Source organism: Trachypithecus francoisi, unplaced genomic scaffold (assembly GCF_009764315.1).
Source record: "Trachypithecus francoisi isolate TF-2019V2 unplaced genomic scaffold, Tfra_2.0 Lachesis_group0, whole genome shotgun sequence".
Classification (NCBI taxonomy): domain Eukaryota; kingdom Metazoa; phylum Chordata; class Mammalia; order Primates; family Cercopithecidae; genus Trachypithecus; species Trachypithecus francoisi.
In genome coordinates, this window is record NW_022681453.1 from 88,418,994 (window position 1) to 88,432,448 (window position 13,455).

Here is a 13,455-nt window from a genome sequence, read left to right on the forward strand (position 1 = left end):
TTAGTTATAAATATTGTTGTCATCCTATTGTCCTGGCTCCCTCCATCTCTTCTGTTATATATGCCTTTAGTTCTGAAGATGCTCGTAGCGGTGGCGTAAACCAACTTTCTGCTATGATGTCTTGAGCAAAAGGGAAAGTCAGCCTCTCTATAAATGCCTAAAGAGTTTTTTGAGGATGAGATGTTTGAATGTTACATTTAGCCTTCTGGGTTTAGTGGAAGGTAAATGGAGATGCTAATACCAGAGAGTTACAATTCTTGATTAATTTTATATCTATGTATAATCAATTTCAGAATGTTATAGAAATCCTTTTTATCCAGACAAAACGTTGTATCATTACCTTTTAGACCTTTTTCTTAATTATCTCTGTTTTCTACTTGAATAATTTTCTCCTAATTAGCCATTTGAAATAAATGAATAAGGAGACAGAGTAAGAAGCAGTATCACATTTATCACAAATAAAAGGTACAAGACTTTTTGCACAACTCTCACAAATCTCCAGTAGATAGACCGAGAACATTTTTCTAATTCTCCTCACAACTACCACTCTCAAATTAATAATGGTGGTGAAAACTTTTAAAATACCAATGGAAGCTTTGATAACAAATTTTTAGAGTACTTTAAAATTGTATATTGGACAACTAAGATTTTCTTGGGTCCAGGTTTTTTATGTTGTTGGAATCAGATAATGAAATACAGAAAAATATTTTTCATTGCCCTTATAGGGATGCAAAGGGTATGGATATTTTGTGAAATAAATGGATATGATAGTATGGCTAGTTAGGGGAAAACAAATAGTATTTTCCCAGAGTTCAGAAATGCATTTAAAACATTAAAGGGTTAAGAAGATTCATTTTCAAAATAATTTTCTTTTTCTATATTTCTTAATCTCCATTGTTTATTGTATTGCTTTTGGTTAGTTCCCACCACAGACATTGAGCCTGTAACTGTGAGAACTGAGGCTCCAGTGACAACATTAGGTAATGACCTCTTATGTCTTTAAGTCTGAGTTTTTTCTGCTCATCGTCTAGTCTATTCCATCACTATTTGGGCTAAGGGTTTTTCTTTCATAAGATTTTCTCATCATCCTCTTGTCATTGAACTATATTCTTCATTTTGAATGTATTGAAAGTGCTTAAAACAAGTTACTTGGTTATAAGGCCATATGCCACTAGCGAACAGCATCTGTGTCCAATTTTTCCCATATTCAACTTTAATACTTGAAAAAACCTGTGATTCTGCTCCAGTACTGTTCTATGTTAAAGCTGAATTTCAAATACAATTAGGAATAGCTGCCTGATAAATATCAATTATAATTCTGCGGGCATCTTACTTTCTGTTGTTTTAAGATATACAGAGAATTTTTATTATCTACCAACTATTTTAGAAAACGAAATGTGCTTATACTAATAACTTTTAATGGAATGTGTGTCTGAGCCAGGTAATTTCTTAGTACACTCTCCCAAAAGCAGGTGGGCCTGGGTCCCTCTCTGATGTGATGTCTACATGCCTATGTCTGACTTCCCTTGGCTCTGGGCCCTCTTCAAAAATCCTATACCAGCAACTAATAATAAAGTTGCAGCTTATTTTTTTAAATTACATATATTCCATCTGTCTCAAAAGACCTGTCAGTAGACCAAAAATACATATTTTTGCATGTAGATGATCAGAAGAAAATGCTAAACCAAAGAGACAAATTTCTCAAGACTTAGGAAAACTTTAGAAAACCTAGAACCATGTATAATCCTTTCTTTGGTTTCTGGAGTCATAAGGCTACAATAACCAGTTTCCTTTCTTTAGCTCCAAAAACATCGCAACGAACAAGAACACGTCGTCCACGTCCCAAACATAAAACCACGTCACGCCCAGAGACACCGCAGACCAAACTAGGTAAATAATATGTGGTTCCTTATCCCTGTGGCATCCCATTGGATGTGGCATGGGGGTGGCAGTTTCACATGCCACCTTATAACCCACTTGACCCTTGGGGTGAAGGCCCAAGTCATGGAAAGCAGCTGCTACCAACACAGTGCTCTGGCGATACCTGTGACTTCTCATGCTGCTTGTGTGAGGACTTCCTTGGTGCCTGCATATTTTATTTGCAACCAATGCTATCATGGTAAAGTTCACTTTTCAAAAGAATGATGACCTGCGTGTTTTATTTGCTTCTCTGACATTCCATTACATTTTTCTCTCTGATTCCTCAGCTCAGCAAAAACTGACCTGATTAGGTGTCTAGTTAGCATATTTAATTCAACCTGTCACACATTTTGAACATTTGTATCTGTGAGGAATATTTTAGAAAAAACAAATGACTTACCTGAGTTAAAGGAAGCTGCTCTTGTGTGAGACTCTTCATAATAGATATACATGAGTGTGAGGAAAAGCAAGTATTTATTAAATTTTACCAACTGTTAAGCACATCGTTAATTCTTAGAGAAGCAAAACATCTGTGGGCTGATAAGTATAATGTGAACCTTTAGGGAGAACTCCATTTCTACAAAAACTTTAAGAAAAATTAGCCAGGTATGTGCACCTGTAGTCCTAACTACTTGGGTGACTGAGGTGGGAGGATCTCTTGAGCCTAGGAAGTCGAGACTGCAGTTGCTATAATTGCACCCTTGCACTCTAGCCCAGGCAGCAGAGCAAGAGCTCATCTTGTGGACCTTGAAATTTGTAGAGCCTGTAGATTTATTGGTGGATGGGTAGGAATCATATAAACAGAGGCAGGAAGGTGTCATGTGAGGGTGACATTGGAAGGATAGGAACTGTAAGCGCAACCTGATTGTAAGAAAGGCAAAGTTCTTTTAGTTGGACAGTAATGCTGCTTTTGACGGGTCTACAAAGAGCACTTCTAATGCCTGACTTCAATGATTGGGTTTGAGCCAATTGGCTCCAGCATGCTCTCCTAACCTAGGGGTCAGGCCTTTTCTGTGCTGATAACAGAGAGATGCACTAACAAGTTTGATGGACTGAATGACCCTCTATATCTGGCTCTTTGTATGCCTTTGTTTGAACAGAGGTCTTGGTCTTTTTCCAAGGTGCATGCTCAACAAACAAGAGCATTATCTATTTTAGTCATTCATCAGTGTATCTGTTTAAAACATATCAGTAATTGCATCATCACGAACTAGGGCTTTGTTTTCCAGTTTATAGTGTAACTATACTTTCACATTAGTTTTTTTCTAACTTTTAAACATAACATTATTAGATATTCTAATATTTTTCTAAGCAGGGTTATCTACTGTATTATCAGATAATATAAAAATAAGAAAAACTGATAGCTAACTATGTTACAGATGCTGAGGTTATATCTGTTTCATAAAAGCAAATAAATACCCTCACTTGAGAACTTTAAAATGTTTGCTTTGTGGCTATAGAACCAATGCTATGATGGTAAAGTTCACTTTTCAAGAGAATGATGGCTTTTCTCGTGTGTTTAACATTTATTTCTTTTTAAAATTGCTTTTGATCATTTCTTGCTACAGACTTTGGACCTATTACTCCTGGGACATCTTCAGGTAATGACTCTCTATGTCCTTCAGCAAGTGCTTTTTCTTACTCGTTGTCAGATTTCGCTATGGTGCTGTATAGGCAATGGAACCATCTTTTGTTGTCATCTCATTACGGTATTCATCTTAAAATATGGAAAGCTTTCTTTTTAATAGAAATATGCAAGGACTTAATTCAAGACAGCTATCTGCTCCATAGCCCAGCTTGAAATTGTGTCACGTCTGAGTCTCTGAACTATATTCTTAGAGCAAGATCCAACTACAGTTCCCCATATATTCCTTATTTAGAGCAGCAACACAGTATCAAATGATGATATCATGCAGTTTCTGTATGCACCTTTCTGTTTTTCAAGTTCTATATAATTTTGTTTGCTTTACTGATGTTCCTGTGAATTTTGTATACTTAGTCTAGTAAATCACCAAGTGGAAAATTTGCCCTAGCTATCTTAAATTATAAGTGAATAGTGTAGGGTTGGTTAGAACTTTTCTCACACCATCGGAGTTAAGCAGTGATTTGGATTAGGGATGCTTTTGAGAAAATAATGATAGTTTCTAATGTTTCTTTCTTAAACATAATTATATGTGTAATTCTTGTCTCTGAAGAACTTTCAGTTATCAAAGAAAACCTATTAAGAATCTGAGGGAGAAATTTCAAACCAAAGTGACAAAGTTCTCTTAACTCAAACTCTAACAAGTATTTTAAAACTTAGAGTTATGTCATCCTATTCACAGTGAATGGAGCCATCAGCACCATATTAATCTTAAATTTTCTTCCTTCAGCTCCAACAACAACAAAAAGAACCCGTCGTCCACATCCCAAACCTAAAACCACGCCCCATCCAGAAGTACCTCAGACTAAACTGGGTAAATATGTAGTTTCTGTTTTATAGAATCCAAGCAATCTACCATGATTGGGACTGTAAGTTCTATGTACACATAATCTATTGTGTCATGCCCTATATATCTCTTCAGAGTAAAAGCTACTGGTTAGTGAGAACATGAATAGCTTAGCACCTCTTGCTTCCTTTGTAGGAATCTCCTCTGTTGATGATTATTTACTCTTCTTGCTCTTTTATTTCATTCCTGTCTTCAAGATAAAGCAGCTCAGTATTGAGCCAGCACAATCATTTAAACCAACTACTTTTGTTAAGTCTCTTCTAATTCCCCAAAGCCATATTAGTCCATACATCAGAAGTGGGAAGAATGTTTTCTTTCCCAGTTTACACTGTAGTTGTAAACAAAAGTTCTTCATGCATAACCAGTTAGAAACGAATATGAGGCAGCATGTTTATGCAAATATAATTTCTTGTATGGTATAAATGCCACCTCCTAGAAGCGTGGCAAATATTTAGAGGAGGAAAATATCCAGAATAATTAGAAACCAGCATAGAAATTGGATGAGTAGAGGGATGAGGGAACAGAGGCTGTTAAGCAGGGAATGTGTTGAAGCTGGCTCACCAGACGGGATAACTCGTTGATACCCTCCTGTTCAGTGATGAATTCAAGGGGGCTGGGATGTCTACTCAAGAGCTTAAATTTGATCTAGGGGGCTTCAGTGATTCCTACTTCTGCACAGGATCATGCTTTTTCTGTTCTTAGAACTGAAGATACCCAGCCCAATGATACCAAAAACTGAGAGTTGGTTCTTCAGCTACTTAAATACAGCTGCGTTTACTACAGACTTAGTCTCTTAATGAGTATAGTCTCAGCTTCCTTTTGGCTGTTAGTATGTGTGGTGCACAAACTCTAGGGCAACCTCCCAATGATTCCCTGCTCCTGGGGTTAACACCATTATATAATCCATCCTCTCCCTCTCTCCCTCCCTGTCCGTCTCTCCCTCCCTATCCGTCTCTCCCTCCCTATCTGTCTCTCCCTCCCTGTCTCTCCCTTGTGCTAGCATGGCAGACACACTCCTAGCACATGCACCTATTCAACAGAGTGACACCCATCACCTTTGCCTTATTTTATTGGTTAAAAAGTTGTCAGGGATCCAGCACATACTCAAGGGGAAGAGATGACACAAAGGTGTTAACACCAGAGATAGAAACCACTGGGGATCACCATAAGGACTCTCTGCTACACTGTGTTTGCTTTCAAATGTAAATGTTCTATCTGTCATTATTGATTACTGCTTATAATGAGTGCTCTTTGGATTTTTGGCTTCCATAAAAATTCTAGTCTTTACCATATCTTTTTCTAAGAAAATGGCTAGCCAGATTTTCTAGTGTTCATTAGAATCAGATGGTTAACCAACAACAAGATCTTACCGTTGACCTCAGTGAGATGCTCAGCAAAATCCAAAGGCTATTGCTGACTATCTTCTGAGTCAAATGAGTACCTGATTACAGTTTGGAGAAATATTCAAAGAAAAAAAAATGCATCCACTTTCTTTTGAGTTACGATATTAAGAATTAATTTTGAGCCGGGCACGGTGGCTCAAGCCTGTAATCCCAGCACTTTGGGAGGCCGAGACGGGCGGATCACAAGGTCAGGAGATGGAGACCATTCTGGCTAACACGGTGAAACCCCGTCTCTACTAAAAAAATACAAAAAACTAGCCGGGCGAGGTGGCGGGCGCCTGTAGTCCCAGCTACTCGGGAGGCTGAGGCAGGAGAATGGCGTAAACCCAGGAGGTGGAGCTTGTAGTGAGCTGAGATCCGGCCACTGCACTCCAGCCTGGGCAGCAGAGCCAGACTCTGTCTCAAAAAAAAAAAGAATTAATTTTGCAGCCTTAGAAATCTGATGTTTAGTGGTAAGATGAATGTTCTGACATTTCATGCATTCACAAAATCTCTTTGGTTTCTTTTATTACTTTTGATCAGTTCCTGCCACAATCCTCGAACCAGTTCTTAGAACTGAGGCTCCAGGGACAACAGTAGGTAATGGCACATTATGTCCATCAACATCTGCCTCTCCTGCTCATTTCCAACCTATTCATCACCATCATAACCACATCTTCTCTCACTTCACAAGCCTTCTGTGTCATCCTTTATCATTCAATTACTTCTTAATATTTATAAGAGTATTAAAACAATTTCTTGTTGGTAAGAGAGCCAAGCATGAACTTATGGTCGGTTTATATATCTGCAATGTGATGACTTTGAATTCCGCACATCTTGCTCCCACATAACATTTTAACCACATTCTTTGTTACTGAGTTTCAAATATAATCACTGGAGGCTGGGGGTGAAGGTGTCTGTCCCTGATCTAGGCTGAGTAAATCGGCATAGCTATTACGGTGTGACATAGTTCTCTTGCAGATCTAAATTTCTACATTTTTACTGTCTGCATGATGATGATTTTTTTTTTGGCATTCGGGGTAAGGATGTGTTCTTGTTTCAGTAAAGAGTAAAATTTTCCCAAGTAAAGAGTAAAATATGCCCAAGGCTGGTAAATTTAAATTATAAGCACCATCACAAATATAAAATCACCCTATATCTGCCCTCATCACTGCCATAACTCAGCAAGGTTTTAGAACTTGTTTTTCATTCAGGAATCCCTGTGAGAAGCTCCTTGAAATATCATCAGTAAATTCATATTTCTATGTGGTTTTTGTTCTTCAGAAAAAGCTACATGATAAAAAGAGACAGCTTATTGAAATAGGGGCAAATATTTCAAACCCAAAAGAAACATTTCTTGGAAGTCAAGAAATTATAACAAATACAATCTTATCCACAGCTTCTGGAACCAAACACATTGTATTAACCTGAAGTTTTCTTCCTTTAGCTCCCAAAGTGTCTCAACGAACTCGTCGTCCACATCCCAAACCTAAAACCACACCGAGTCCCGAAGAGCTTCAGACTGAACTGGGTAAATTTGTAGGTCATGCTTGAGGAATCCTAGCAGCCCACCCCAGTAGGACGCAAAGAGAATGAAGTAGCCAGGCAGGGTCAGCAGCTGGTGCCACATCAGACCAGGCAATGAGGAACAGGGCTGGGGAGATGATGTGGTAGCCAAATTCCTTATGCTTCTCTCTCAACATCTATTTAATTCACTTCTCATTCAATTCTCTTCATCCCTTCAACGTTGAATGTATGATAAAGTGAAACAGCTAGAGAAGGAGCATATGTTCATGCAAGTGAGAGCTTATTTCTTGGTAACTATAGGAGTCATGTAAGTCACAAATAAGGATCTAAGGCAGGAGTTGGCAAACATTTTCTCGACAGAGCCAGATAGTAAATTCCCTAGGCTTTCTGGGCCGTATAGACCCTGTCGTATTTTCTTCTTTTTTTTACAACCACTTAAAAACAGAAAAATCATTCTCAGGGGACAATCATTCTGGGGGAAGAGTAATGGAGAAATTCAGAAAGGCAGGGAATGTATGGAAACAAGCCTGAGGAGGCAGTTTCTCTGACTGCCAGAGGCTGTCAGGCTTCTAGGTGTTGATGAGAACATTTCATTGAGGTGTCTGCAGCTAAGTGAGAAGGGGTCTTGAATGCTGGCCTGAGGAGTTTGGATTTTATGTAGGAATCATCTGCATCCCTGTGCAGTCAGGCTTTCTCTGGGTGTTGCCCAGCTGTATACCACAGACTGAGGGGTTGGCCCTCTTCTTGTCCTCTTAAGTACTCACGTTGGACAAAGCTCGTGGTCTTGTTCCAAAGATGAGTTTTCAGCAAAATGCGTAGGGTCTACTGTGCTCTCTTAGTTAGATTCAGATCACTAAAGAATGAGAAAAACTCCTGGGACACTTCACATGGACCATTATCTGAATTATCTGACTACAAAGTAAATGACCATTCCTCCTAAGAGATGAATTGGTACCCAAGGACACAGGTGCCACTTTCTCTGGGCTCAGGAGGCTGATTGTGTTTGCTTTGTGCTCTGGACAGATACATCACGACCTGGTAAAATTCTTTTTGAAGGTTCTGAGTTTCTATAAATTTTTAATGTTTTGTTGGTGTTTTTTTGTTGTTTTTTTTTATTGGCCAGTTCCTGCTACAATCTTTGAACCAGTTTCTCCTATAAAAGAGGCTCCAGGGACAACATTCGGTAACGCTGCTTTCTGATCTTCAGCAAGTGCTTGTTCTGCTCACTGTCCAGCTTATTCCACTTTATATTACCATTCAATTACGTTTTTGATTTTGTAACGATTGAGCATGCATAAAACAAGTTGCCTCTTGCTCGTAAGAGAGCTATTATGTCTGAATGTAGTTTGGGATCTTTCCTGCTCTATAACTTAAAATGTTTATCGTATCATTTTGGTTTTGGCTTAACCAGAGTTCTCTATTAAGGGAGATTTCACATATTCTCGCGAGGTTCTGACCTGATCTATGCTAACCAGGCTGTAACACAGAAGTTTCTTTATACATCCCTTATACACCTCCCTCTTTATTTTTTTTCCTTTTTTGGGGTTTATATTTTTGCTTTTTTATCCCGTTTACAACCATTCCCAAACATCTACCTTTTTAATCTGCCTGTTATTTTTGTTATTTTGTTAATGTATGAGTAATATTTTTAGTGAATTATCTAACAGATAACGTGATCAAGGCTAGTAGATTTAAATAATAAACCCCATCCTTAGTATAAATTGAATTCCCCCTAGTCTCCATCATAATCTGGATGATTTATAACCTTTTTAATCCAGGCAGGGCACTCTAGAATGTGATAAGTATATTAATCCTAAATATCTGAATTAATTGCTTTATTTAATCTGTCAGATTTGCATATTTGCAAATTTGTTATTGAAGTATCTTAAATAACAAGATAAAGTATAGTAGGAGCAAAATTTTTGCATTAGAAAAACATATTTTCTGAAGCTCAGGAAAATCTACCAAGCTTGGGAAAAGCTAAAGATTTTTTTAAGCCTACAATGTGCAGAAGCATAAGGTTTAAAATAACTAAAGTTTATCTTTTTCTATCTCCAAAAACCTCCCATTGAGCATATCACTCACAGCACAAACTTAATGCCACTCTGTGTATGGCTACTCTTGAGACTATACCAGATAAATATAGGGTCTTTGGTTTATGGAGCTTAGGAGCCTGTCACTGATAGAAATAATAGATTCACATAACCCTTAGTGAGGGAGTCCAGAGGGTTGTTACCCCCTGATGGTTGACAAGGAGTCAGTTTAGAAGAGACCTGCAGGATCTTCCGTTTTTGTAGTAGGAGACATGTTTTACTTCGCAGTCTGCAGGTTAAACACAAAAACTTCCCACATGAAAAGCTTAGAGAATGAGAATAAGCCAGGGTGTTTTTGCAAATTAAAGATTTTTCTTGGGAATATAAATGTTAAGTGTTACACTTACTATAGGTTCTTAAAGTAAAAAATGAATTTGAGTGTCAACAGAGGCAGGAAAGAATTTGGGCCTTGAAGTCACATCACAATTTGCACAAATAGAAAGGTGAGAATGAACAAAGATGAAAACATTGGATATAAATAGAGGCAACCAGAAGAGGCAGACATCCTGCTTCTAGGGTCAGCCAAAACATTTTTGTTGGTAATTCTGCATTTGGATGACGCCGTGGAAAGTGGAAGGAGGGCTTGAACGTCTCACTCATTGAGCCTGACATTGTTCTCATGAGCATCAAAAATCTTTCTTCCACACTAGATCATGTTTTCCCTCTGCTAAATGTGGACAGTGATTTACTGGATGCCACAGACTGAGTGGCCACCCCTTACCCAGTCACTGGAGTGCTATTGTTTGGACAGAAGTGAAAAGTTCTTTCCAAAGTGGAGTTCCCAGCAAGATCATCAGTCATCTTTAGTTATTTGTGTGATGACCATTTGGATATTTCATCAATTTTTCTGCAACCATAATTTGATAAACATATAGTACATGTTCTCTTTATTCAGCATCCACTAAAGTGCAAATTGGTTTTTCACGAGCTTCTTGAGAATTATTAGAAACATATTTAAATAAATGCCTTAAAACCTCCTAAAGTCTTCCATATTATATTCAGATAGACACCATAACTAGAGGAATTGTTTGCCTCATGTAGTGCTAAAGAGAGACCAAAGATGATGACCATCTCATGAGATGGTGTACTTGGTGTATAGTTTGGTCAAGTCTAGACAAAAAAAAAAAAAACAAAAAAAAAAATTTCCATTTGTAAAAGGACTGCCATTACAAAGCAGTAGAGATTAGGGGGCTTAAATAACAAAAGTCTATTTCTCACAACTCTGGAGGTTGTAAGTCCAAAATCAATGTGTCTACAAGCATGCAAGCATGGTTTCTCTTGAGGCCTCTCTCCTTGTCTTGCAGATGGCTGCCTTCTCACTGTATCCTCACACAGCCTTTTCTCTGTGCAGCTCATGTCTCTTTTTCGTATGCGTCCATCAGTCGTGTTGAAGTAGAATCCGCCCTTATGACCTCATTTAACCTGAATCATCCCTTTGAAGGCCTCACTATGAGGATTAGGGCTTTAACATTATGAATTTGGTGTGTTGGGGTTGGGGGGTGGAAATATAATTCAGTCCTAATGTCCTTCCCAAAAATGTTTAATTATCCCAGAGGCAGTGTTACACAAGCAAGATACATTTTGATGTGAATACTATAGCTCCCACACATTTTTTACAATCTCTTTTGTTTATTACTTCAGTTCCTGTTACAGATCTCGAACCTGTTACTTTTAGAACTGAGACCCCTGCAACAACCTTAGGTAACAACCCTGCCATTACCTGGCTGTTTGCCAAGTGCTTTTGCTGCTTGCTGTACAGTCCATTTAGTCTTCATCCCTATAACATAGCATGTCTTCCTCTATGAAACAGCAAACATCACTGCCTGTGACCATTCAACTATTTCTATCATCTGAAGAATACTGAAGCCTCCTAAAAACAAGTTTCATGTTGTTTTTATGAGAGCCAGGCATGAGCTTAACTCAAAATATTTACCTGCCATGTGGCACATTTGAAATTATCATATCATCTCTTGCTTCATTTAACATAGTTCTATGTTAACATTGAGTTTAAAACAAATTGGGATCTATTTCTTATCTAAGCTGATTGGCAGTAATGCCTCCTCTTTCCTTTGCACATCTGAGTTTCTAGATTTAAAAAAAAAAATGCCCAGTATGTTTCTTTCCTTATTGGTGCTTTAAGTAATGATATGTTTTATTACTAGTTTGATAATTAGGGAATTACTGAAGTTTGAAATCTTAAATTATAAACATATTCCTTAATGTGACCCTAACTTCCTATCCCTTCTCATTGAGTGCTCTGCCCCAATCATTTTTTTTCCCAGTAAGGAAGTTCTGTAAGTTTCTCAATACAAGTGCTAATCTTCGCTCCTTGGGTTAGCAACTTGACTGTATACATGAATTTGCCTGAAAAGTACGATCAATGATAAAGTGACACATTGTTATAAAAGGAATGAAAAAGTAAAACTGAAAACAACTAAAGTTCCTGGAACTTTAGGAGATCTGACAAGTTTTGGAAAAACCTTTCCTCAGTATCCAGAATCTTAAGACCTAGAGTAACACAAGGCTTTTTCTTCCTTCAGCTACCAAAACATCAAAAAGAACACACCCTCCACGTCCCAGACCTAAAACTACACCGAGCCCTCAGGCACCTGAGACCAAACCCGGTAAATCTGTGATTCCTTGGTTTAAGGGTGATCCCTGGCAGCCTGTGGCAGTGGGGACTGAAGCAGTGCCAATGCTGAGCAGCAACAGGTCTTATTCTCCCTAAGCACAAGGGCATGAGGCATCATCAGTACCATCTCCTCTGCTCAGTTTTCAAGGAGAATAATGTGTGGCTGAGACCCAACTGGTGCCAGCATATCTTATTATTTTTATGTGAGACTTTTCTTTGAAACCACATAGTTAGTGTATTTCTTACTGTCAAATTCCATTCACGTCTTAAAAGTAGAACTTCTTTAGCAGGGCCAGCATATTCAGTTCAAGTAAATGTAATTGTAAGTGCCTTGCATATTCCCATTCCCACATTGGCAACCATGGGTGATATGTCAGCTGTAGGAGAGTTATTTTACTGGACTGGAGTTGAAGATATATTTGCCTGCCACAAACATAAAGTGATGATCTTTATGTTTTAGCTCAAAAGAAAAGATCGAGGTGGGCTGGACTTGGACCTTGGGCCCACTGAGGATTTGGATGAATGGAGGGAAGAATGAACTAGAGCAGAAGGACCACATGTGTTGAGTCAGCTAGAAAGACAGTCTATAGATGGATTCCTTCTAGATGGTCATATATGACTGTTGATGATGGTGCATTTGGAAGGGTACATCAAGCCAGATGAAGAAGGATTTTGAGGGCCTGATTCAGAAGCTTTAGATTTGATACAGAGACATCAAAAGCCTTTGATTTCCCCTTATTCTGGGCTGACAGCAGACAGATGCTCTACCAATTATTGCAGGTTGAGTGACCACCCTGTTCTCTTAGTAAGTGTCATGGCTTGGACAGAGATCTCAAACTCTGTCTATAGATGCGTTCCTGGCAAGATGAACATAGTCCACTTCAATGATTAATTTTTTATATCGGTTTCAAACATACGAACTGTCTCTTGTATCCATGTTTACTTATATGTAATAAGAGCTCATGTTCAGAAGTATAGAGTAATTGTATCTTTTAAGATAATTTCTAAGTATATGTGAGATAAATGCATTAAAATGTTTTCCAGTGCAGTTTTCGTATCAGAATTCATTAGTTAAAAACCTAATAGAATTTCACGTTGACTTCTTTAAGCTACTCAAGATAGTTCAAAAGCTAAGCCTGGGACTCACTCTGCCTATAGTTTGGCCACATCATCAATGAACAAACACACATTCTTCCCCTCAGTTAAGAAGTTAATTTTTTTCTTTGTTTCTCTGGAAGAATTGACATACTAGTAAAATTTGTTTGCATGTGAGTATTCTGACTTCTCATATGTTTAAAAATCTCTTTGATTTACATGTTGTTTTGGTCAGTTCCTGCTACAGTCCTAGAACCTGTCACTCTTAGACCTGAGGCCTCAACAACATTAGGTAATGTTGATACACAGTGTTTTCG

General features: G+C 38.2%; 1 protein-coding gene across 28 annotated transcripts in view; it reads left to right on the forward strand.

Moving 5' to 3' along the window:
• The window catches only part of ABI3BP (ABI family member 3 binding protein), a 262,627-nt gene that overhangs the window by 173,670 nt on the left and 75,502 nt on the right, over positions 1 to 13,455 (forward strand). For 14 of the 28 annotated variants that reach the window (XM_033211435.1, XM_033211443.1, XM_033211438.1 and 11 more), the window contains 10 exons: positions 921 to 980; positions 1,801 to 1,890; positions 3,489 to 3,521; positions 4,293 to 4,376; positions 6,335 to 6,391; positions 7,239 to 7,322; positions 8,442 to 8,501; positions 11,053 to 11,112; positions 11,952 to 12,035; positions 13,374 to 13,430. The exons of 1 other annotated variant lie outside the window; for it this stretch is intronic. In XM_033211435.1, the coding sequence (XP_033067326.1) occupies positions 921 to 980; positions 1,801 to 1,890; positions 3,489 to 3,521; positions 4,293 to 4,376; positions 6,335 to 6,391; positions 7,239 to 7,322; positions 8,442 to 8,501; positions 11,053 to 11,112; positions 11,952 to 12,035; positions 13,374 to 13,430 (669 nt within the window). The remainder of the gene's footprint in view (positions 1 to 920; positions 981 to 1,800; positions 1,891 to 3,488; positions 3,522 to 4,292; positions 4,377 to 6,334; positions 6,392 to 7,238; positions 7,323 to 8,441; positions 8,502 to 11,052; positions 11,113 to 11,951; positions 12,036 to 13,373; positions 13,431 to 13,455) is intronic. 13 more of the 28 variants (XM_033211445.1, XM_033211452.1, XM_033211455.1 and 10 more) reach the window with 6 other exon arrangements.